Consider the following 26,590-nt stretch of genomic DNA (forward strand, 5'->3'; position numbering starts at 1 on the left):
TTGTGGGTGGAGAAGACAGTGTGCTCAGCAGTGACTGTTTTAGAAGTATATATAATTTGTTCGTTATGCCTAATCTGTACAGAGCTTTGATGTAGTGTCATTCCTTAAAGCCCTTCCCTTCAATGATTTTCAGGATCCCACACGTCTGGTTTAAGTGAGCCTCTAGCAGTGCCTAACATGGGTTAGCTCCATGTGCTGCCCACAGGAACTGAGCCCCCAGCCTGCCACTGTCCTCTGCACACAGCAGCCACAGGACAAGGAGCAGCACTGCCAGCCCTCCCCACACAGCTTGTTCCATTCTGCACCTCTGCCTCCCAATGTATAAAGATCCTCACTTGGGTTTGTATTCTGACACACATTAAGTGCAGCCTCAGCCTTTAAGGAAATAAAAGTTTACAAGAGGCTATGGGAAGACAGTGAAGTTCCTTACAGAAGCTCAGTTCTGAGTTTGCACCATGTCCCTGTTCAGCACCCTGCTCCTTCTGCATGGCATCAGCCATTCCAAACAAACTTCATGCTTCCTTCAAGCCACACTGTGGTCACTGCAGCCCACAAAAGACACTTTCAATAAAATCATCCCTCTCCTATTTTGCCATGCTGGGAATTTACAGACACCACACTCTTAAGAAATTGTGAAAACAATATCCCAGCTATTATCACACCACAGGCTGCAGATGGTATGAGTGGGACTTGTTTTTTCAGATGCTGATGATCCCAAAGTTTAATTATGAGTGGACAATTTTCATGAGCTTTTCAGTAGCCCTCACTTTGCTCTAAGAATGATTAGGTAAGCACCAGACCTTTAAAATCGGAACATACCTGTAGATACCTAAAATCTAAGACTTTTTATGTCCCAATTAGCTTATCCTGGATATCATATCCTAGGGGCTGACCCTGAGGCAAACAAGTGAAAATTTAACTATGAATTTTCCAGTCTTGCTTAGGTCAGTGGAAAAAAAAAAAATCAAACCATGCTTGTTTCTCACATCGGTCTCGCATCCTCCTAGCCGGGTCAAACTGAGCCAATTCTTTCTCGACATAGTACAGCACCTTCATGGAGTCCCTGTCCTTGTCAGTCTGGATCCTGTACCCTTTGCGCACTGCTAGGGAGAGAAAAAGAAAACATCAGAGGAAAACCCATGTAAAAACAAGGAGCCTTTCCCACAATACTGCTTCTATAGCTGAGCTCACGTCTGCAGGCAGGTAGGCTGCGTCAAAACACACTGAGTCAGTCGCTGCTTCACAAGAAATTAATCTACAGTGTGGGATGTGAAGTTGTAAGAACTTGCATCATTTTCAGGAACAGCAAAAATGGTTTGGAAATGCCCAATTTGTACAACCCAGTGCAGCCAGTGATGGACACTGAGCATGGTGGGACATCCTCACAGCACCTCACCCTCCCTCCTGTGAGACAGGCTCGCTCTGGAGCTGGCCCGCTTTGCCCAGCTACAACAAAAGCAACCCCCTCATTGCCATAGAGCGATTCCAACTTCCAACTCCTATAGATGACGGCAGAGAGAAAAAGCAGAACTCTTTTCTCCTTCCTCAGCACTACTGAAAAGATTCGTCATGGTACAGGAGAAGCACTCCCAGAAGATCAGGCTTCCTCTAAGCTCTCAGTCTGCAGAAGCATGTGGCTGAGCATTTGGGAGCTGTCACTGTGCAAGACCACTCCACCCTCCCACCCCCATGAATTCTCCTCACACAGGTTGAAGAGCATGTGGCAGAAGCTCCAGAGAATATAGAAGGAAACACAAAGTCCCACAAAGCACACCACGCTGCTTTGAGATTTTTACTGACTCCAGGGATGAGGCCAACCAGGTCACTGGTAGCTGTGAAACTGCCTGCTCTGGAATTTTTTACAAGCTTTACTTTACAGAAAAGGTATATATCTTAGACATACATTAAATGCTTGACTTCTGGGAAGTCTGGACAGCTTTTTTGACTTGTTTGCGTGCCCGTGTGTAAAAAAGAAGGCCCTACACAGCCGGAGCCAAAGCAGATTTAACTCTGGCAGGTTAGCTCCATGCACACTTTACCCACTAACAACAGCTACAAACAGCCTGACTACCTTAAGGCAGAGCTATAATCAGCAAGCAGAGAACTCTACCCTTCCACTCCTTCTTTGAAGAAAATAAGGTTTCCATAGCAGATTATTTAACAAGGGTATCAGCCTAGAGCTATTTCAGGATTGACAGAAATTCAGGTCTAGGTACCAGAGAAGACTACAACCCTCAAATTCAGCCTTATTAGAGAACCATTGTAAGGACAATTCACTTAGCACTACAAAATGGAACCTGCCTGCCTTGCATGGGGTTAATAGGTTCCCTTGCAGGAATACTGCAGTGTTGCATGAATGCTCTTGCTGGGGAACAATTTGAACACTTGGACAGTGGTTCTGAGCCAACCTGTTCCTTCTGTTTTATCCCTCACCACCGCAACACATCGAGCTATTAACATATGGGTTTGGTAGTACGTCGCATAGTATGTGCTGTGTGGGCTGAGCAAGGACTTGGCAGAGGTATTCTTAGGCACCTCCTGTCCCAAACTGCTGTGCATGTGTCTCTGTGCACTAGGAAATAACCATGCTGTGCTTCAGGAATGGCCGTGCCATGGGTAGAATTCAGAAGCAAAGTGCTTTACTGTGAGTTTGGACTGCTCACCTGTAAAATATCTTGAGATATTACCTTGTGTGTCTGCACTTGGGAATGGTATAGGATGTAAAAATATAGTAGAGGTCTATCAGGGTCCTTCTTTTAACATGCCTCCAGACAGCTCAGCTGACAACAGTGTGTGCTTTATTATCCCTGATGAGTGAGTGAGAGCACAGTGGCTGGAAATGCAGACAGTGGTTTACAGAACACAAGGAATCCTGCCTCTGCCTCCCAAAGTGGAAGCACAGCAGGTCTCCTCAAGTGAGGCTGGACTGACTGCCCTCAGAAGTGACAGCTCTGGCTGCACTGCATGAGCAGCAAGGGCAGTTCTCTACTTCACCATCATGCCTGGCACCTCACTTCTGTCTGGTTCTGTGCCAGGAAAGAGGCCTCTCGCTATTCTTTCTTCTAATTTGTGGACTAGGAGCTCAGCTAAGCTGCCACCTCATTTATATACAGGCTAGTAAATCACTCTGACCTTCTCATAACCTTTGGGGAACTTGAACAGGCAGCTCCCAGACTCTGTTTCCCCAGAGCCACTGCTCACACTGAGGCTGTGCCAAACATCTATTGGGCAACCTCTATAGCTCCTGGAACTGATGGAGAATTAGCTAGGCTTCATGCTAGCATCATACTAAACTTGCTATTACAGCTGTGTATCAAAAGGCAAATTAATTTTTGGTTAATTCTGCAAGCATCTAGAAATTAATTTTGTATTTAAATCTGAAAAAAATATTGTGAACAGCTCATAAAAAGTATTTGCCACTACAGAGAAAGCAGTTTTGTCTCTATGTTTGTTTATCAGATACTTCTCATAATGGTACTAAATGTCCAATTTATTATATTTCTTCATTATTCCTTCAGCTGAGAACCAAAAATATTATTGTTTCTTCCTCACACTCTTCATCTGTAAATTGCCATAATCCTTTAATCAGATCTGAATCATTTTAAGTCCATTTTGATTATAGAGAAATAAAGATGCAGAGATGTTGACCACATGTCCAGAACCACTCACTGAAGTCAAAGGGAATGGAACATTCTTCCATATTTTCTTCTCTTGAACAGTTCATAAAATTCTAATGCTTAATTTGTATTTAACTGGACACTATTTTTATTCTTCTGTGGGTGGAAACAACTCAGCCAAAACTGTAAGCTGTCTTCCCTCCCCAGAAAGGGCAGCACTACTCTTTTTTTCCAGACAAGTATGTTTAGGAAGTAAATGATGTCTCATCCTTATACCCTTTTCATGTTAAAGATCTAAGACCAAAAGGTTCCTTGTGTGCAGAATTTAAAGGATCTATGCAAGAGCCTCTAAGTAACCACTGCATTTAAAATAGAGCATAAATCCTAACTTATGTGTTGTCAACACTCTTCTAAGTAAGACAGCTAAATGTTTTGGGAGATTTTTTTTTCATTCATAACACCTTGAACAGGTCCATGATCCAGACTACGGGTTTGTCCATATTATTGCCAAAAAAGATTAATTTTTAAAAAAGCTTAAGAACCTCTGTTGCCTTGCCACAAAGGTTAAAGCTCGGTGATAATGTTTTTATTTGCCATATACACTATTTCCTGTCAAGTCCTGAGGTGAGGGATTGAGTCCAGAAACCTGATTTGGCTGTACTATATATTAAATGCATCCTTCTGTGTAAGGATCATGGGATCCTAAGAGCCATTCCATTTGGCTACCAAACATATCCTCTGTTTTTTGTTCTGAATTTGTGCTCTGCTAGCAGAGACAAGACTGGGAGCTGTGATCTGACTCTTAAAAAATCCCTGGAGTTCCCACAACCAACACCACACTCTATGTGCAGTGACATTTTTCACAGGAGAAAAAAATTGAAGCACTGGGGTGTCATTCATCATTTTCTGACAAAGGTTTTTGAATTGGATACATTCTGCATTGGATCAGTGATTTATTTCAAATCACTCTATTCCATAGCTCTGTTTTGATCTCAGTGACCAAAAAAAAAAAAAGTATGATTGTTGAAAGAAAATACTTTTTGTAGTTCCAGAAAGGTTGGTAGACTGACTGGAGCAGCAGAACATGTGTAGGGTTGTTCCAGAAGCTTAATTAATTATGCAACTTAATCCTGTCTTTTCAGATACATTTTATCAACACACTGTCATGAGTTAATTTAACAACTGATACTTAGTGTGGTGCTTTGAAATCAGACATGTAGCTGGGTCAGTGATGACTCTACATTGGTGAGAGTAATTTCTGCTGCAGAATATTTGACTTTAGATAGCTACTCTGATCCTGAAATACATGTGGCTAAATAGCTGCCCTCTCTTCTCCTTGATGGCAGCTTCCTTTGCAGCAGCAAAGTGACCCTCCCTGAGACAAGAGGCATCACACTGAGGCTCTAGGTCTGACACAATTCCTTTCTAGTCAGAAGCCTTTCATCACTCACATTTCACAATTGCAAAGGCTGAACAAAAAAAGTGACCTACTGACTTCTGTAAAAGTAGAGAACAGGGTCCAGCCCCAAAAGATCTTAGGCAGAAATACCAAGGGAATAGGTTACTTTGCCCAAAATGCCACGGGGACAGTAAAACATGCTGCAGCAAAAACTGCTGCCAGAGTCCAAGCAGTGCCCTACAGAGGGCTGGAAGGACAGTTTACAAAGAGAAAGCAGCTTGTGAGGCATCAGCTCTAAGGGGAAAATGACTCCTGCATCTGCTCTCCTGAAATCATCTTCATCCTTTTGTCCTCTGCGAGCAAACATCTGCAGCAGTAATGAGAGGGGTCCTGTACAGGAACTTGGCCTCCCATTCCCTGCTGACCTAATTAGGCACCCACAAACTGACTCTATGTTGGTGGCCCTAGAAAAGTTAGACTACATGGCCCTAATGCAAATGTCCTTGTCAAAGACAGGATTAAAATGCAGTTTCCCTGTGTTTCTGATCTTCACACCACTCAATCAGTGAATCGTTCCTCCCCTTCCCAGCCCTATTCCCAGTAAGAGGATTGAATGTTGTGCCTAGCACTGCAAATTACCATTTTGGCTTCCTCCGCTGGCCTCACTTGGGGCTAAGGGAGGGGGGTGTGACTTATCCATCAGCACAGCAGGAGACGGGACACCAGCTACAGGAACACTGGGGATGTAGTATGGACCTGGCATGGCAGAGACTGCAGGAGGGTATCCAGCTTTTGCTGCTTTGCCAGCTATATACACTGAAAAAGAAAAAGAACAAGAGTCACCATCACACACCAGCCTCCCCCCACAGACCCACTGTACACATGGACAAAACCTGCACCACCAGCCCCACAGGAGACAATCAGACAAATAAATTAACAAGGACCAATCTGAATTTCTCTAAGCCTCAAAGGGTACTGAGGGGAGTTTAAAATATGCACTGCATATAATAATAGGGCATATAATAATAATGGCACTGCGAGATGCCCAGAAAGACACTCAGGGTGTTATAGCCAGCATTACTGCTGCCATGATTTAGTGGCAGTTCAGCTTTAAAAATAACCGATGACTCAAACAACAGGATGAGGCGCATGGAGCTTGACAGGTCTAACTGAGCCTGACCAGGAACCTTACTGTGTTGCAAGGATTTTGCACTGTTGTAGAGGACAGCTGATTTGCATTGCCAGGAAGAAACTTCCCAGGATGCTCTTAGCTCTGACCCGAAACATTCACTGACACAACAACAACAACTTTGGAATGGGAGCATGACACTTCGGAAAAGCAGGCACAGCTGCCAAGGCAGGGAGGGCTTGGGGAATTACATTTGTAATTAACTTTGAGCATTCAACCATTGAGTAATAGGTCAGATGCTTCACTCCCTAAGAACCAGTTCTTTAGCCAAGCAAAGTGCTCAGGGCAAAGGAAACAATATTAGCAGATTCTCCTCCTGTTCTGCCAGGGAGCAGAAGTAGCAGGGCAGATTTGCACCAGGTTTGGACAGGGTCACTCACGCGCCCGGGGACAGCAGCAGGACTCGGGACAGCAGGGGCAGCGGACGTAACAGCAGCAGCTGTGTGGGCAGCACTGGCACCAGCAGATCCCCACCAGGAGGAAGAACAGGAACGCCCCCAGGATCACCAGGCCCACAAAGACCCACTCTGGAAAACAAGGGGAGAAAGGGAGATATTTACAGGACTGCACATTGCTGTGGAAGAGAACGTCAGCAACATCCCCCCAGTGGAGAGCATGGGGACAAAACACACAGGTGAATAACAGAAGTTGACGGACTCCTTGTGGGTCTAGGACTAGGTCTATTCCTCCTCTTGTCAAAGCAGAAATGGCACATGACAGTGAGAAGTAAGCTACCAAAATGTGGTCCCTTCCAGCAGCATCTCTGGCTAGCTGGGAGATGCGCAGCAGAGGCAGGAGCCCTGGCTCCCCAGCCAGAAACCCTTCACCCCACAGCAGACCTGCGCCAATGCCGCAGGACGTGCTCCATTAGCCTTTGGACCTCATCAAAGACTCATTCTTCTTGGCCATGTTCATGCCCTGCTTATGTGTTTGTTCCCTACCCACATTCTGGATTTAATGGGACAAACGATGGTGAAAAGCAGGCTATAAATAGCCCAGTAAACGAGCCAGGCCTGCCCCTTCGCAGCGAGGCCTACGCGCGCAATTATTCTTTTGAATGTGCCGAACGAGCATCCTATTCAGGCACCACAGCCAGCCAGGAAACCTAACAACCACTTTTTTCCTCCCTCATTGAAGCCTCAGATTGATGTGTGCCAGGCCCCAAAAGGGAGCAGCTGAAAAACACCCTACAAGTGAAAGCACTCAAGAGCTGGCTCACAAAAGCCAGGATGCGGCTTAAAGGGGAAGGAGAGGGAGAAAAGGTTTCTCGAACGCTGCTGCTGGAAAATGTGGTGGGAGCAGGGCTCAGTCTGTGCCAGGGCAGCACCTACTGCTACACAGGAGTTCCACAGACTAAGGGAATGATCAGTGAACAGATCTGGACCAAGAAATTACAAGACTCTGAGCATACAGGAGGCCTGGAGTTGGTTTTAAGTCAGAGAAATGCACCAACCTATCTCAAAGCAAGACTGCTGGTGGGGAAAAGACTTCAGGTATACACAGGTGGTTATTCAACCACCTCGGAAAAATGACAAAAAGCAAATAAAGGCATGGTGAGGCTGCAGTGGGAAAGGGTTTATCCCCACTTCAGAGGGAAAAAAAGCAGCAGACCACAATTTCCAAGCAGAAGTCCAGCAGTGACTAAAGAGTCTCCTGGTACAGTATTGAGATGAAGAAGTATTGATAAAAGGATTGCAATATGCATGAAGAATCACACTGGAAAAAACAGTGCACTCCTCACCTGTGTTGCTAAGCTAAAATGTCAAGGAAAAATGTTTCACTTGGACCATTCAAAATAGAATTTTTCCTAGTTCTTAATACAATGCAAAATTAAGAAATGTCATTATTGATCCATCCACAGTGTTCTGTTCGAACAAAAGTATGATTCTTTACTTTGCTGGAGTTTTCCTTAACTCTTTTACAAACAACTCCCCTTTTTAAAAAAATGCCATTTTAAATCTAGAATTTAAAATTTCCTTTGAAAAATGTCAGTCAAAGACCTGGCATCTACAAATCAACACTTCAGAAGTGTGAATTTTTTTTAATCCTTTATTTATTTTTTGGCTGACACACATGCATTTCATTTAAATTTGCATTTAATTTTGGTTTCTCTGGAATAATATTTTGGGCTTGAACTTACAATATGCTGAGAAAAACTCAGCTGACAAGTAAGGAATGGGCAGAAGGGAAGCATTCATGAATGGGAAAGCAAGAGCTGAGAGATTACTGACCCAGTCCATAAAGTTCTGCTTTTAGCAGCTGTTTTGCTTAATATTTTCAAATTACCTTGACATAGAAAATGAGAATGTGCTAAAATATCATGACAGTAAGCAGTAGGGATGCATTGTCACTGGAGGCTGGGATGTGTTATACAAAGGGCCAGTAGTCCTTGTGTCTAAAATAGAAAACGTGAAATGCAGTATTATCCTGAATTTCAAAGTATGCAGCAATACTTTCAGTGTCACAGGTTCAAAGATAAGGACAATTTCTATTCTGAACAGGACTTTGCTGGTTCAGAGGAACTAAAAAACAAAAGAAATTATCCAGTATACATAGCATTACTGTCACCCCTCATGCAATACAGCCACCAAAAATGGCAAATGTAATCCTAGGCCCAATAAGGGAAGAATTTCCAGCAATATTAAGAAAATATCAATGCCATCACACAAGGTCTTCTCTGTACTTGACTTCGTCTGAAGTTTCTGATGTTATATAGCTCTGGTCATCTTTGCAGCAAAAAAGATGAATTTAGGCCAGAGCCAATGGAAAGCAGAGATTTATTTGAGGGATGAAGGGACTCTGAAGCCTGCCTGGCAGCAGGGGAGCTGAAGCCTCTGAGTTACTCTATTAAACAGAAGGCTCAGAGAAGATGTAGCTCCTGCCTGTAAATATGGTAGGAGGATAAATGCAGGAGAAAAAGCAGGTATTATAGTTTTAAAGATCTTACATAAATGGACAGAAATAGATGATCAGTGATGTAGAGAGAAGCTAAAAGAAGCCCATCAGAGACGGTGAGCCAATGGGAAAGAGAAAAACCAAACCTTAGGTCACTCCTAAGCTTGCTATGCTTACAGAAAGATGAAATTACATGGTGGTGTGGAGAGAATGCAAGATAGAGAGCCAGACTATCCTTTCCAGTCCTGTACTTCCTAATCTATGCCAATCTAAGCAACATCTTAGTGGCTTTTTCTTTATTGTGTTCTCATCTTGTTTTCTGCAACCATCATGGACACAGAGAAGGAGGTGAAGCTGTACTGCTTGACACAAGAGGCCAGCCACAGCTATCCAGTGAAACTTAGATGTCAGATCTCCAGAGTTAGTGAATAGTTCACAACCGCTCCATAAAGGATAAAAGCCTGGTAGAGGAATAAACAGACAGCAAGTCCATTAGAAGTCTATCTGTGGTCTCCCTGAAAATATCCTAGGAGTACAAAAGGGGTCAGATTAGTGTACATTGCACATTGCAGGATACTCACTCAGCATATAAAGTGGATGTTTAAAATCAGTGTCCCAGCCATAGGGACCTGTGAGTCAAGATTTTACTTCACAGGAAGATAGACAATTTCCTTTTCTGATGGGGTTAAAAAAACACCAAAAAGAGCCTGCTGGCTCTTCCTTTAAAACAAAACAAAACTGGGTTTCAACCAGTTTCCAATATAACTGTGTAATGCTGGGATTCAAATGACTACCAAGCTGACATGCTCTGTGTCTTTGCTGTCTGGAAACAACTGGTTTGTGCTCACAAAAGTATCTGCTTTCCTTTACTCAGGTAACAGGCAAAAACCAACAGCTGTGGTGTGAAATGTGGTTTGCTGCTGCATCTTACACTTTCTTCTTGTCCACCTCTGCAGTGAGGGTACCAGAAAGATATCTGGCCTACACACCACAATTTTATACTCATTCAATAAAATTCTAAATAATGGGAAGAAAAGTGTTAGGCAATAGAGAATCAACTGTTATCTATCTATGCTAAAAAGACCAATCCCTCTTCTGCCATGCAGGAATCCTAAGGAGCTTTGGGTTACACTGGAGGAGGGCGAGTGTCTGCCTTCTCTCCATTTGCATCTCTGGGACAGGCTCAAAAATAGCTTCACACATTTATGTGGAGTTGCATTTTTGCACAAACGTGTGAAATAAATGTTCCTCGGGTACCACCAGGGAATGATCAGATGACTCGACGGCTAAATATTCTCACAGCTTTTCCCTTTCAAGAACAATCTGTTGCACAGCCTCTGTCTCCTCTACAAAGAGTGCCAGAACTGGTGGCTCTCACTAGTTTTGGCTAGCAAGGGATTTCTCATGGGCACGGAGCTCTCACGTCAGGCCCAGCCACCTGGTGTTACAGAACATGGCCTGGCCATGCAGCACAAGAGGGGCTGTGCCACTGATGGGGTGCTAGCATTGCTCTATTCCCAGCAACTCCTGTGCTACCATCTGTGGTGATGGTGGAGCAGTAGCACAGGCCAGGTCTGGGGAGCTGAGTGACTGCACAGAGACACACAGGGCTGTGGGGTCTCCCAGGCTGAAGCACACTTTCCTCTGTGCTAGCAGGGGGAGAGCAGAGAGCTTGATAGAAAACGTCCCCAGAACAGCTTTGGCATTTCTGCTCTCACACTGATCCTGGCATGATATCAATCATCTCTCTGTGCTGGCTCCAAGCATAGCCCAGCATCAGCTCTCTCGGGTCCAAACCCAGCACTTTCCTAGTAAGTGATAGGTTTTTCTCTTTAAATCCCCAGATAAAACACACATGAAGTGAAACATACACCACATAAAGATGCTGCAGAAGGATAAACAGACAAGATGACAGAGGAAGAGATGATTAAGGGTGAAATGACTGAATACCTGGCATAATCTCCACAGCAAAACTGGGCAAGAGATCAGCAAGCAGCCCTGTCCTGCCTAGAAAAGACAGAAGGAGGAGAAGGAGAGAGGTTACTGCAAGAAAAACACACTCCCCAGCCCCTGCCTTAGCCTCCAGTTCCCTTCCTCATCAGCCCACTTGCACTCTGCGTTATGTGAATTCCTATCAACCACAGATGTCATCCTGCTCGATGCCTGGTGTCTGCCTCTGCACTTCTGCCATTTCTGTGTCCTTGTATTTTATCTTTATCAGCAGAGCTGGGGAGAAAGAATCTGGAACAGAGCTTCTTCAATCTAGGCACAAAATGACAAGAAAAAGGAGTCCCTTTAGCATGGTTACATGGTAACATCTTCCTGGAGTTATGCTCTACACATGCAAAAGCTCCTGGAAATGCACAACAGCCCTTAAACAAAAGGACACAGTTTATTTTTGAAATGTACTGATATCGTTTCTACGGATATGAAACATCTTTAACCCAAGGCTATTGATAAATCAGCCACGTGCTTCCAAAACCCGTGGATGCTGCTCTCCATGTGGGGCTCTGTGAGTGCACTGACAGCTCCAGAAAGGAGCTTTGAAGGAATGCTGTGCATATGTGCTAATTATTTGGAGATGCACAAGCATCTTGGTGAGACTGTGTGACAAAGGCCAACACCCAATGGAAGTAAACCAGCCAGGGAAGGATTTGTGCAGAAATTTGTGTGATCACTTTGCAAAAGAAAAAGGAAAGAAACAAAAAAAAAAAAGAAAAAAAAAAGAGACAAGTCCACTTCAAATTTAAAACTTACAACCAAATACAAACAAACAAACTCCAAGCCCAAGGGCAGCTTGGTGCCTGTTTGTTTTGGCACAGAACGTCTGGGATTTTTCCAGCACACAGCCAACATCCTGCACAGTGCTCAGCTGTAATTTACACACACCTGTGCATTGGCAGAACAGCCCTAAGAGCATCTGTGCTATGAACTCTCCCATAGAGCCCCAGGATCATGCTGGGATTCTTAAAGACATGCATATGATAGGAGAGCTGCACTCTGAAGAGAGACACACATTGTGGGCATTAGCATTACAATAGGAGCAGCTAAGGGTAAGCCAATGCAAAAGTGGTAGAAAGCTACCTTTAACCTCCCCACATGCCCTCCAGGTCCTGCACTACGCAGCACTCAGACACAGTGATGGACTGGATCCCAAGTTCCTCGGCATCTAGTCTGTCCTTGAAGGTTATTACAATCAAACTCCCGCCATCCATTTTTTCTCAGTGCTTCAGCAGAGACTCTGTAGAGATCAAAAATCCACAAGGAAGCCTGCTGGAGCCATAATGAGTATAGCATGACTACAGGCAGTGCTTTGCAGCCACTTGCAACTCATCAGAGCTGACTAGTACTCACAGGAACGCCCATCCTGATGAAGTGGTCCAAAATCCTTAGCAAAAGATAACATGGTAATGCTTCACATAAATGCTCCCCATTTACCACTTTGAGGGAGGACTCTTGCCACCAGTTTGCTGCGACATTTTCATCTACACTTACAAAGAGTTTCATGACATCCTTTGCAGTCCATTTCCTGGAAGGATGAAGTGTCCAAGAAGCTCACGACTAGAGTGTTATGTTCCACGTGCATATTAAGTATATCCCTTATTTTGATTAAAAAATATGCAATTCTTTTGCAGGCCTGTTGTGCATATGTGAACAGCACCCACATGAACCACATGCATGCAGGATATGGGCAGACATGAGCATGTAGCTCATCTCCTATGTGTTATTTCCTCTGCACAAGCTCACATGCAGCCCTAGTGTGACAGCAGATGCCACTGGACAAATTGCTGGAGGTACATAGCTAATTTAGGGCTTCTATTTGGGGTAAAAAAGGCAAAAAAATGACACCATTAAACAGCAGAAACTCCTTTTCAAACAGTCGTTGACAAATGGGTGCCTGCTTTATTTTGAACCTACCTGGAGAGCTTTGAACCCTGCTAGTGCTGGGTACCTTCTGATCTCCAAAAGGAATCACATGTCCAAAAGGAAAAAGCATCCCTTAATATAACAGTGCCTGAGAACTTGGTAAAAACAAAGACAACCAAAGCAGCTCCTCTGTGCTACCCATGAGCAGCCAGTTTCCCTGCTTGAGCAGCCATTTTCCCTGCTTGTGCAGCCTCACTTGGCTTGTCAAAAGTATTTGCCTGAGGAATTTGCATCCCTGCCTTGCCAAGGGGACTCACACAGCCCTGGGGGCCCGAGCCCCCAGCAGGGATGCACAAAGCCTGGAAAAACCCAAGGCAGCAGCAAACCCCACCACAGCTCAGCCTGAACTCTGCCTGCCATGCCCAGCCCAGGTGGCAGCCAGCAAGCACAATGCCCACCCTGGATGCCATCCCCCCAGCAGCTTTCCACAGCTCAGCCCCTCCCAGCCCCGGGCTGGATAAATCCCCTGATTAACCCTTCCCCACACCATTCCTTCAGGGAATACAACAGGCTGAGGCTGCCCATGGTTGCCCCAGCAACGGGAGGCTCCCACCACTGTCCCTCATTGAGGGTGACTTTCTCCCCTCTGCTGCTGCTGCCAGCAACAAGTGGAGCAAAAATCCCCCTGTCCTGCCAGCCAGCGGGCACTGAGGGCAGCTCAGGGGGGCAGCACTGCCACTGGCTATCACCTCCTGCCCTCTGCAAGCCTGACCCACACATGGGCACAGCTCAGAGCCCGGTGGTGGCCACAAAGGGGATCCCAGGGCAGTGCCCTGGTGGGTCACACACTGCTCAAAACAGAGAGCAGGGTGTCCTTTCAGACCCATGGCAGTAAGAGCAGGCAGGAGGCAGTCAGAGCACCCATGGCCAGTATCCACCCATCTCTCCATGCCTAGGATGTTCCTTCCATGGGCTTTAAACTCACCCCCTTCTCTCTCATTTCTTTCAAGGAAGTTTTAAAGTGGATGCTGGGGCTAAATAGAAATTGGTGGGGAAAAAACAATTCAATAAATTATCCTGCCAAGAGACCATCTGGCCAGACCACCTCTGCACAGCAGCTCTGCCCACCTGGGAAAGGGCTGCAGGCACTCCAGGTCATAGATGGGCACCACTGCTGAGTCACAGATCTGTGCCCCCACCCACAAGAGCTTTGTGTCCTCTGTGCAAGCTCCCACCACCAAGGGGACGGAGGGAATAGACAATGGCCCCATTTTCCAGGGTCGTCCCGGGTGACTGTGTCAGAGCTAGGAGCTTGTCCTCATTCTGCAAGGATCTGGGACATGTGCCATCGCTATCCCCACCACGCTGCTGAAGGGTTTTACCTGCCCACAGTGGCCACCAGGCACCTCACACGCCCCAGGCCCCAGCCAGCCTTGAAATGCAACGGAGCTTGCAAGCACCCCATCTGCACTGGCAGAGCACAGGAGGAGGAATGGGAGAGGAAAAGCTGAGGGGATGCAGAGCAGCTCCAAGAGGTGCAGACACACAGCAGAGGCCAGCGAGGACAGGAGTTAATACACAGGAGGCAGGCAGGCGACAGAGCAGTGAGCAAATAGCAGCGGAGCAGGGAAGACCTGGAGTCAAGCACACAATTAGCAGAGAGTCTGCAGAGAAGAGACACAAAAATAATTAGGGTAAGTGGTGCAGCTGAAAAGAACTGATGGCATGAATAAAGTAGGCGCAGGTGCAGTCAGAAACATGGCAATTGGGTAAATACAGGAACATGGCAAATACTGGCAGTCGCATAAATGTGATAAATATTGGGTAACTATGGCAGTAACTGCTGAACTGTTTTCCTGTTTGAAGGCTGCTTCCACAGCCCAACCTGCTGCAGTGGGATCACAGGACACAGCAACTAGAGAGGGAATTATTTCCTTCTCAGTGGTGGAAAACTTTGCCAAGCCATGCCACAGCAAGAGGCCCCTGGCAAGGGGCACTGGCCTGAGGAGAGGGTGGAAAGCACAGGAGAGGAAGTGCAGCCCTTGTAAATCAGACACTTTTCCAAGGCAGCTGCTGTGAGATTTATTGGGGGAGCATGGCTCTGCAAAGCGTTCCTCTGTGCTCCCTCTGCTTGGAGTAAACTTTATCCTTTCTTCCCATCCTTCTCTTCAATTGGATGGAGAAACAGCAGCAGCCCCTTTTGGAGATCAAAGTTTTAGCAGGCAACAAAGACCTCCAAGGAGGCTGTTGCCATGGCTACCTTAGTAACCGCGCTCTTTTAATCACACCAGTCGCCTTTGTGAGCAGCCAGCGTGTGGCTGTCGCTGGCAAATAAGGAGGAAAACAGGGGTAAAAAACCTTGGCAACAAGTAGCACTTCTAATCGGTGTGAAATAAATAACCAGGAGTAGGCTGGGCTAGGATGAGGGGGACTGGAAGCAGGTTACAACAGCAGCAGCACAGTGGTCTGGGGCAGTGCATCAACACTTTTTCAGGATTTTTAAGAGGAAGTTTGCAAGCTCTTCCTTCGCCTGCTGGCACTACCCACCTTTGGTCACAGCTCAAGGTCGCTGAGCCCTCTCTGTGGAGCTGCTCACAGACATTTTCCCAGCGGAGATGTGGGCCAACACATCCCCAACACAAGGCCACCAGCGCAACTCTGCCAACTCCTGTGACCGAGCACTGGCTCAGATGCTACTGGCAGCTTTTCAGCAAAGCAGAGCAAAATCCTAAAACCAACATCATACAAGGGAAAATTCTGCCAAGAACTTTTCAATCTCCAAAATCATGTCAAATTTTATTATACAGTCTCTCCTGGCATAGAAGAGACTCCAAACCTGGCTATATTTATACCAGCTATTGAGTCACTTTGCTGAGTAAGAACTGCCTTATTAGCATTGCATACCATACACACGTGTCCCAGTGGAGATTTATCCTCACTGAAAGTCAACACATGTCTCTATTAGTACATTAATTACTGTACAATATGCTGTGTGTATATGTATCTACATTCTTTACATTCTTTACTACTATTACTATGGGTGTGAGACTTTTTAAATTTTGTGTTTAGGCTAAATGGATACTGGCTGATTATATAAACTGCAGAAGATGTCAGTTTACCAATGTTAGTTGCCAATTGTCTCTAGAAATCAACACAAACCTCAAGTACTAATTGTTGTTATTGAAAACATAACAATGGGAGAAGCTTCAGCTTCTTACTTGGGGAATTTCAGGTCTGTCAGACTGACCTTGGTGCTCAGGAAGGTTACAGAATAGATGATCTTGAGTGTGACCACACAGGACATAGAGAACAACCAGAGGATTAGAAGGATCTTGGGTTTAGGAAAGGCAAGTCCTGTTTGACCAACTGACCTCCTTTTATGACCAGGTGACCCACCCAGATGATGAAAGAAAGACTGTGGATGTGTCTTCCTGGACCTAATAAAGCCTTTGGGAGTATCTCCCACAGAATTTTCCTGGAGGAGCTGCAAGTGCCACAGGCTGGGGAAGAGTGGCTGAAAAACTGTGCAATGAAAGAGGACCTGGGGTGCTGGTCAACACCAGCTGAACATCAGCCAGAGTGTGCCCAGGTGGGCAAGGAGGCCAATGGCATCCTGGTTTGGATCAGGGATAGTGAGGCCAGCAGGAGCAGGGCAGTGATTGTCCTCCTGTACTCAGCGTTGGTGTGGCCCCTCAAGCCCTGTGTTCGTGTTTGGGCCCCTCACTCTGAGAAAGGCATTGAGGGGCTGCAGTGAGTGCAGAGAAGGGAACGGAGCTGGGGAAGGGTCTGGAGCACAAGTCTGATGAGGAGTGACTGAGGGTATTTAACCTGGAGAAAAGGAGGCTCAGCAGGGACCTTACCACTCTCTACGACTGCCTGAAAGGAGGGTGTGGAAAGCTGGGTCTATATCTGCTCTTAGGGAAGAAGTGACAGAATGAAAGGAAATGGCCTCAAGCTGTGCCAGGAGAGCTTCAGGTTGGACATCAGGAAGAATTTTGTCACTGAAAGGGTGGTTAAGCACTGGAATGGACTCCCTGGGCTGCCCAGGAAAGTGGTGGAGTCATCATCCCTGGAAGTGTTCAAGAAACAACTGGACATGGCATTTACTGCTACAGTCAGTGATCTTGAAGGTCTTCTCCAACATTAATGATTCTATGATTCTGTGATTAACCATCAAATAATATTTCACTGATATGCAGTTTATATCAAATTATCTGCTGAATTGGATGGCAAAGAAAGCTGGCAATATCTGTCTAGCAAAGTGCACAGATCACTAACCAAGGCATCAAACCAACAACTGGCATTAGTGGAGTACTTTCTGGCCTCTTCCAGAAACTCAACAGGTCCTGGCGAACGGAGCCACTGTTTTGTGAAGCATGTCAAAGCTATGGAAAATCTCAGAATGCAAACATCACCGAGCTTGCACAACCTATGTGTTCTAGGGTGCCCAGCTGTGCTGAACTGTATGTACAGGCACTGCTCTGTAGCTGTTCCAGCTTGGGAAGGGAGCAGTGTGATAGCTTCTATAGGTCCCTGCACTTAGTAAATTCTGGCTCTTGGGAAGCTTATTGGGTTGTATGCAAGGCATGCAATGAAGCTGGACTGTTTCCTGATGTGAGCTGGTGACACAAAGCCAGGATGACACTGACACTGCACTATACTTCTGGTTTGAAGGTTACTCCAGGCATGCTGCATCCTTGCATGGTACAAATGCAGCTCCCTTCAGAAAGGCTGCAATGACTTATTTTACTGAAGCCCATTGACATTCTCATATAAAAAAGCAACACACAGGGGCTACAAATAACAATATGATTAATAGCACTGTCTGTGTTTCAAGAAGCAGGACATTAGCTGCCAGCTACTATGACAGAAATGTAGACTTTCTTCAATTAGAGATTCAGTCTGTTAGATCCAATCACATTAAAAAGTTTAAAAAATAAAATGTATAAAGTTTCAAAGGGATTCATTAGCACAGCTGTAATGTCAGCAAAGGTTCTCGTTTTCTAATAAAACACATGAGTGCAGGGAGTATCACTTGATTGCTGCTGTGGAATTGCTAAGTCTGGAGTAGTCTGCAGCAGAGGCAGAGTTCATACAGTTTCCAGCACACTACATCCTGATGGAAGACTCCAAATGCAATCAAAATGCACGCATATCAGAGAATCACAGAATCTTTTAGGTTGAAAAAGACCTCTGAGCTCATTGAGCCTAACTTGTGACAAAACACCACCAGACCATGGAACAGAGTGCCACATCCAGTCTTTCCTTAAACACCTCAGAGACAGTGACTTCAACACCTCCCTGGGCACCCCATTCCAATGTTTAACTAACCTTTCTGTGAATAAATTCACAGAAAAAGTGAAAAAAGTGCCTTCTGATGTCCAGCCTGAACCTCTCCCAACACAGCTTGAGGATGAGCCCCCACCTTGCTACAACCTCCTTTCAGACAGTTGCAAAGAATAATAAGGTCTCAAATATATTTTTAAAATATAATATATGTGTAATAGTATGTTTTTAAATTCTCTCCTTACTCTAGAGGAGGTTCACCACCAGCCAATCTGCTGTGTTTCTGAGACAGAGGTTACCACTTCTCTTCCCTCAACTGCACTGATTCCCTTAGAGAAAGTTAAAGTCCCTGAATAAGCAAAAGAAACTGAATGGTCTTTTCAGCAAAGTACATAATAAGCACATGCCTAACATCAGGTATGCTTTACAAATTCAATCAGCTTTGCTGAGCACAAGTGGATATAAATATATGCTTGTATGCTTTTCTGAAATAAGCGTGACATGTGGACAGCACATGGGATTCTCTGATGCTCTCCAGAGCTGGCCAGCAGCTCTGTGTGTCAACATGACACATCCAGGTAACAAAACCCAACCTGCAATCCCATCATGACCCAGGCTCCCTGGCTATTTAAGAAGTCACTGAATTTCTCTCTGATCACCTTCCTAAGAAAAAAAGGAAATAAAGCAAAATATAAAACCTGGGCAAATTACAGTAAGTCGTGATAAAGTGCCTTTTGATCATTTTTTCATGGTATGATTCACTGTATAAAAGCAGGACCCTGCACTTTTAGCTAAACAAACTTCCATTAATTTATTGATGCTATTAGTATGATAGCTACCATTTTTGCTTCTCAGTCCTTTCATGATTTCAACATGGTATTAAACTGCCCTTTCATCCTGGCATAAATATGAAACCGCTAGAAGGGATATTTTCCTATTTCCTTTTCCATTCTGAATTTTCTGTCACCCCAAGGATAACATGAGTGGGTAGAACCTCTGGTCTATTCAAAATTCTAATTTATGCTGAAATCATGCAGCAACCCCAAAATAAGCAATGTAAATTGTATCTGAGAGACCACTGTCAGCAGGGAGCAAACAGCAATGTGCTCTGGGAATTGTAGCATCTCTCACTATCCCTCTGCTGCTCCAACCTCTGTAACAGGGAGACTGGGTTCCACCCAAAGAGCAGCAGACCAGCAAACCTTTTACAACATGTTCCCTAGGACTGTAAAATTGCTACAACCTATATCTGTATTCAGTGCCTCCCTCCAAGCAATGGGAACAAAAAATATCCCAGAATATGCAGAATATTAAGGAATGGTGTTTTCATCACTGGCTGCTTCATCATTTAGCCATCAATAGGGAGAGATTAAAGGAAAACAAAGAAAAAATAACAGCAAAGACAGAAGAAAAGAAAAAGGTGGGAAGGGGAAAAGAGGGAAGGAGGAAAACAGGTAGGTAACCCTGGAATTGCACCAAAAGCTGGAATGTTGCCTCTACCCAGGAAAAGCAATATACAGAAGCTGCCTAACAGCATGAGGCAGAAGGAAGCCCACGACAAGTCTGCTTTCATGCTGCTGACAAACTTGGCAGAGAGCTGCATAAAGGGCAAGCTCAGGCCCAGAGGTAGAACAGAAAAGCAGATGTGGTCAAGAGTGATGCAGCCTAAGCTACATGTCGCCCAACATAACCACAATGAACTGGGGGCAGAGACATCAAGCCAGCTCCAGAGGAGGGGATTTCTGTGTTTTCTCCCCACAGCCTTCTGTACACACTGAAAAACCAATTCTTCCTGTTACCATGGTAGTATTTCATCACTGGTGTCTGAGCACAGTTGTAGCTATACAAGAGGAAGACACCAAATCCTAGACAGGAAGGTGAAAAAGGGACAAAATTTCAGCAGTTCATCACTACATAGACACAGGACCTCAGGAGAGGATTTTAACAGCTACCACTGCCACCTGGCAAAGATAGCCTCACCTGAACTCAGACAGGTTGATCCTTTGCATGTTACTAAGTGGCAGATGATGCACAGTCACACTGTGGATTTACACAGGCATGTGACACTGTTTTCTGGAGTGACTAGACTGACCTTCCACTTTCTGACCTTCCACTCCAAATGTCCATTGTTTGGCTGATATTAAAGGGGTGAAGAGAGGCAATGGCACTGTGACAGCCACTCATCCATTCAGTCTGGTTTACATGGCGATGATAACTACAGCTCCAAATATAAACACCAGTTAAACTCTGACCATTGGCAGGACATCAAGGGAATGCTTGACAGATGTGTTCTATTGTACACCTCCACAGATCACCTACACACTATCAACCCAAGCTTTTTAATATTTCCATCACAGGATGCACAGATCTGTACACACAAGAGCCATGGTGAGGTCTTAAGGTAAGTTGGGAAAAACTCAGCTTGGTCTCCTGGGGCATCTAGGGTTGAAGTGCTACTGCCATTTCCAGGTGTGTCAACAAAAGCCCCTGAAAGGCCCATTCCACTCTGCTTTTCTCCTCTAGCTGGAATGGCTGCTTTTCTGACCTTTACAGTGAGCTGTATCATGGAAGCCACCACTGAAAGTAAACCCTGTAAATAGGGAAGAAACTGATCCTGCTCAGCACACTGCTCAAGGGAACTTAACAGAAACAGAGCCAAGCACACACACCACAGAGAGGGTAGGTCCTGTTAGTGGCAGCACCGGGTCAGACCTGATTAGGATGACTGTGAAACTGCACCTCTAACTGGACAAGTGTCATCAGGCACCCCAAAAAAAAATCTCCCAAACTGACACATTCAACACAGTGCTTCTTGACAGCCTCACAGGTCAGAACAGTGGGATGAGGACTGCAAAAATCACACGATCTGATGTGTTCTGGGTGTCTGCTGTTAAAAGACTCTGTCTCAAGTGTTCATTTTGCTGCAGTTTTTTTGTTTTATCCCTTAAAAACAAGGGTTCTGCCTTTCCATAGCCCTGCACTCTCCACAGTCATTTACGCCTGTGTAACGTGTGAGCAGTGTGGGTGTAAACATTACTATTCTGGTTTGGTAGCATTTGCCACCCACTTTGCCTAGGTGTGAATGACTGCACAAGGTGCAAGGCAATGGTGACAGTGCTGCAGGGACTGTTTTACATAGCTCCTACATCAATAGTAATACAGTGCACAGGGATGGAGAGACAGCAAGAGAGCAGGAGGAAAGATGCATCAGGTATCTGCCGAAAAAACAGCCTGACAAGAGGCCTCACCAAGAACAAGCAACTCCACTGATTCTTCATTCTTGCCCTCCACATCATCAGGTGTGATGATAAGGCAGTAATACAGGCCACTGTCTCCCCACATCAACTTCCCGATTTGCAGGTCTGCATCTGGAAGGCAAAAAAGAAAAGTCAGGTTTTCCCTCCAACACTTACAAGAAGAATGGAGTGTTGAATGCACTGGGTCCATCTCTGTGTCCCAAATCCATCTAATTTCCTTTCTAAGAAGAAGGGTTAACCTTATCAAGAATATCACAGCATTCAGGAAAAAACAACCAGTCAGGACTTCTGGCTGTAGGTGGAAAAACAGATAATGCTGCAGAGGCAGCTCACCCTGCAAGTGCCAAGAGCAGAAGTGGTCATGAATGTTTCTCTGTCCTTCCTGTCACCTAGGGCACACGTCCCAACACATTCATGTCATGGACGAAGGGCTTAGACAGTGTGTCCTCTACAGCACCTCAGTCATTTGTGAAGAGATTATACAGAGACAAAAGAAAACACTCCTTCTTATGAGACTGATCTCATGATCTTCACACCAAGGAGTTTCCACTTCTGGCTAGGTGGTCCCCCTCGTCAGACACCTTGTACTTTTGAGGGACAAGGTCTCTCACACAACCTTCCAGACAAAAATGTTTAAGGACCTTGCTGTCCCTCACCTCCACCCAACCTGACTTCACCCCAGAGAAATCTCTTTCTTTCACTCTGCCTTCACCTCACAGAAATCTCTTCCTTTCACTCTCACTTAAAGCTGTGTGGGTTTAAGTTCATGACAGAGTAAGCTGGTGAAGTCTGTGGCTGAACAAACATGAGGTGTAGGATAATCTTGATATTTCAGAACTAGGAAAATATCAGTGGCATTTACAAGGAACAAACACCTATCCTGCAGAGACTGAATTTGTATCTCTTGCTGCCACCCCTTTGCTAAAGAAAATCTATATACACAGCAATATGCAGAAGTCAGGGGAAAAAGCTTCCACTTCATGGAAGGGAGAAAAGGATACTGTATTTGAAGACCTACGTGGAGTCAATTGAAGGTTAGTGCCAAAGGAAATTTTGGGTATAGGATTGGTTAGCTGAATCCTAAATGTCTGACTTAGAACAGCTTCCTTCCCACAGTCTTTTCTGAGGGAATCAAGTGAACAATTTCTGCCAGACTCCAATATCCCAAATTGCTGAGGGTCCATTCCAGCCCCCACCAAGTATCACCGGGGTAGGAGAGTTACCATGGACAATGCTGACGTCTCTTTCCTTATAGAAGTCTCCTATGGTGATGGCAGATCCCTGCTTGGAGGCCACGACACGGACTGTCCTCCTGCTGTCCACACAGTCCAGGTAGGGATCCCAGTCCAGGTTCCTCTTGCTCATTGTTTGCAATCCTGAAGTCACCATACCCAGAGCTTCTCCCATCCGGTCCTGGCAGTAGGATTTGTACCTCCACTGTACCACAGCTGGTTGGGTGGAAGAAGTGGAGAAATGGCAGCGAAGCAGAGCAGGCTGAAATAACATGGCCACCTTCTTCTTCTCTGGCACAGTGACCTGCAACCCTTCCACCTCAGCTAGAAGACAAAAACATGAGTATCAGATGCCTTGGCACTGCTTGAAGAGGGAGCTACTGCATTTTATCACAATATCTTTCTCCCCTCATAGATAAAATTGTCCATCTGTTTCAGGTGCTAGGGCGCAACACTCCTCAATGTATGTAATTCTGCTGTTGGCAGCAGAATTAAATTTGCTTTTTCATAGCTTAAAGTCACAAAGAAAAACACAGCATGATGGGGCTGAAGGCTCAAATGTAGCATCCTTATGCTATAGAAGCCCTAACACAATGGTGTGATGATTCACAGCTTCTGGGGCAGGTTCAAACATAAGGAAGAAGTATTTTAGGGATGGCCATGCTCCACTTGAACAGCAGGTCAGCCAAGGGGCCAGATCCTGAGTTCATGACAATCCCACTGCAGAATAAGTCACCTCACTCCCCATTTCAGTGGCATCACACTCACACCTCCTCTTTACAAGTCAGGCAACACACAGTGCCTGGACCAGCACATTCTGCACTGGTGCCCAGTTAGTGCTGCCTGCTCTGCCAAACTCCAGAGATGCAGGAAGGAGTGGATCCAAATCACAGAGCTCTTCCCAGGGCTGGCAAGTAGCACTGAGACAAATTGCTCCACGTGGGAGGTGTGGAGAAAAAGGGCCCAAACTCTCAAGTTTTTCACATTCCCAGGCAGGAGAGGGATCTCAACATGTAATGTTTATCTAGCAGCTGACAGGAGAGCTGCAGCCTGCACCTGATGCAATAAGACCTGATGCATTAAGAAGATGCAGGGGACTGCTGTTACACCCTTGTGTAGCTGAGGAAAAGTCAGTGAGCAATGTCAGCCTTCTAGAGAGTGAGGCACTCCATCCACCCACAGGGGTATGGCCAAAACTCCCCTACATGCCCTTTGTTGCTTCCCTCCTTGTGCTGCAGGCAGCAATGTCTGAGAGCACTCACATTAACACTGGAAAAAGGGAATCAGGTTCAGTATGGAAAATGTTGGTGCTACCACACACCTCACTCAGAGCAGGTGGAAAAGACAGAATACACAGGGGAACAGGGAAAAAGAGGAAATACAAGGAAACATTCAAGACAACACAGCATAAGAGAAAGCAAACACAACATCTGCAGAAGGGACTGGTGGACTTGGGGAAGGTTAGTGAGGAATGAGAAGACTGAGGACAAAGAGATATCAAGAAGCAGTAGAAAAGAAGGGGAAATGCAAGAAAGAAGGGAAAAAAAGAGTAAGGATAAACTATCAGAGCAAATAGAAGAAGCAGAATGATAAGCAGGATGACAATCAGGAAGCTTGCATTCAGTTGGAAGAAGCTGGAGAAGTGTCTTAGCCCAGGTCAAAGTAAGTACAAAGGGCTGCAGCCAGGTTGCAGGAGATTTAGAAGTAATGTAGAGAAGAGAGGAAATTGAGTCAGCAAAAATAACCCACCCACTCCAAAAAGCAGAGATGAAAATTGGCAAAAGAAAGTGAAATGACAGGAGATATCTTTAGAATGGGGGTGGGGGGAAAAGGCATAGACTAAAGCACTGGAGCTTGAAGCAGACAGAGAGCAATAAATGCATCAACTATGTAACAACAGGCATGAAGAGACAAGGTCAAGCTGGAGACAGCTGCAGACCTGAAAAGCAAGAGTAAGCAGAGATTGCATGTTCAGTATTCAGAACCAAAGGAAAGTGAAGAGTCTGATAAAACAGTGAATATTAAATTCAACAAGTTATCACTGTCTGCAGTGATACACTGTCTGCAGTGAACTGTAAAGCACAATGAAGTCTATAAATCCCAGCTGGAGAGGAAAACACAGCATGGATAGAACCTAGGGAAAAGCTTATTTCAGAGAGGCAAGGTGGTCACTGATACTAACAGTTACTGATCTAGGCAGGATTGGACCTTGGGGACTACTATGTGAAGGCTTGAGGAGCACAAGGGTGCTCTGGCATTTGCACAGAAATGCTATATTATGCATATAATGGATGCAGGACACTACACACATTGTCCTTGTGCCATGTGGAAGTGGCACAGGAGGTTAGCAGTTTTGCCAGAAGCACCTGGACCCAACTGCAGACACTGAGTGTGGCTGTTCTCTCAGAGCACCATCAGGCATAGCTGAGGTCTCCCACAGGACAGGCAGGGAATGAGGCAGCTCCTGCACTTTCCCGAGACACAGGCAAAGAGATTATTCAGGAAGTGGCAGCTGGGACATTTCTGCCAGGCTTCCTTTACCCAGGGACCAAGCACAGGGGCCATGTGGCACTAAGGGAACGCCACCACTTGCTTCTCAAGGTGAACCAAGTGGTGATGCCTAATCCTCTCCCCTCCAGAGATTCACACTTTCTGGGAAACGTGAAGAACACCTCAAAAAACCAATGGCTCCAGTCAGACCTGTGTCTGGCAGCTCCATGACCCCTCAGAGTCTGAGGCCAAAGCCAGCAAGTGGCAAGAGCTGATCAAGTGACTCATCACGTTACCTCAGCTTCAGGGATAAAACAGTGACACACTGAATATTTCAATCTTTCCCTTGTGAACCAAGTATGCTGCTTAGTTAACACAGTGCTCTCAGCTAACCATGCACCACAGCCCTCCTTCCCTGTTAATGAGATTAATGAGTTTGGCAAGCCAGGGACTGCTTTAATAAATGATTAGCTGAGCTTTAGAAAATTCTCATCTGACTAACTTTCCCCACCCTACCCCCATGTGAATATCTACATCAAGAAAAGCAGCTTTTGGGAAAATACAGGAATACTTTTTCTACCAAAAAAGCATTTTGGAGATGTGCAGAATATTATCTGGCATCTTTTATATCCTACCCCAAGCTCTTTATTAACTTCTTAAGTATTATTTTCAGTTTCCTTCCAGGAATAGCATTTAAGAGCAACACAGTGCCTCAGATTGGGAGACTGGAGCAGAGGAAACTTTAGATCTATTTAAGTCAAATTATATATAATTATATATGGCTGAATTGGGAAATTATACACCTGTTATTTCCTCTGCCAAAAAAGAATTACTGGAATTGATTCATGTAGTATGTCACTGCTGTAAGAGTGTCCACCAAAAAGGCCACCAGGATGTCTGACTGCCTGAAGACAAGATGGTGGCTTTATACTGATCAGTCATGTCCAGGTATAGGAATTATAAGACTTCCTAAACTTCAAGAACAAACTGCTGACCTCAAAATGTAGTGTAGCCAAGACAAGAAAAGCCTCAGATGTATCACAGGGCAGAACTCTGAGTTGTTAATACAGTACAGAAAAAAAAAGAGTGAAATATATGAAAAATTATGAGAAGCTTAGTGACAGCACTGTGGTAACTCTTTGTCTAGTTTAATACAAATAGGACTAAAAAGAAACTGAATTGTGTTGTGCTATGTTTTGACTAATGCAGACAGAGCAAAATTAGCCTTAACTTCGAAGTCATGACTGAAATGCAATTTCTGCACTCTAGAGAAGGAACCTGTTCATTGTGAATTTCACAATGTTTCAAGTTTAACAAGAATAAAATCTAGCTCCTGGGAATCTCATGACTACATGGTT

General features: G+C 45.1%; 1 protein-coding gene across 7 annotated transcripts in view; it reads right to left on the minus strand.

Annotated features, from left to right (window-relative positions):
* The window catches only part of ILDR2 (immunoglobulin like domain containing receptor 2), a 40,224-nt gene that overhangs the window by 7,791 nt on the left and 5,843 nt on the right, over nt 1–26,590 (minus strand). For 2 of the 7 annotated variants that reach the window (XM_021547925.4, XM_085590097.1), the window contains exons 2-7: nt 22,734–23,066; nt 21,502–21,621; nt 11,051–11,107; nt 6,586–6,732; nt 5,656–5,832; nt 987–1,100 (exon numbers count right to left, since the gene is read on the minus strand). In XM_021547925.4, the coding sequence (XP_021403600.1) occupies nt 987–1,100; nt 5,656–5,832; nt 6,586–6,732; nt 11,051–11,107; nt 21,502–21,621; nt 22,734–23,066 (948 nt within the window). Of the gene's footprint in view, nt 1–986; nt 1,104–5,655; nt 5,833–6,585; nt 6,733–11,050; nt 11,108–21,501; nt 21,622–22,733; nt 23,067–26,590 lie in introns of all 7 variants that reach the window. The other 5 variants (XM_031505859.3, XM_085590090.1, XM_077781186.2 and 2 more) reach the window with 3 other exon arrangements.

This window comes from Lonchura striata, chromosome 1, assembly GCF_050655825.1.
Source record: "Lonchura striata isolate lonStrDom1 chromosome 1, ASM5065582v1, whole genome shotgun sequence".
NCBI lineage: Eukaryota > Metazoa > Chordata > Aves > Passeriformes > Estrildidae > Lonchura > Lonchura striata.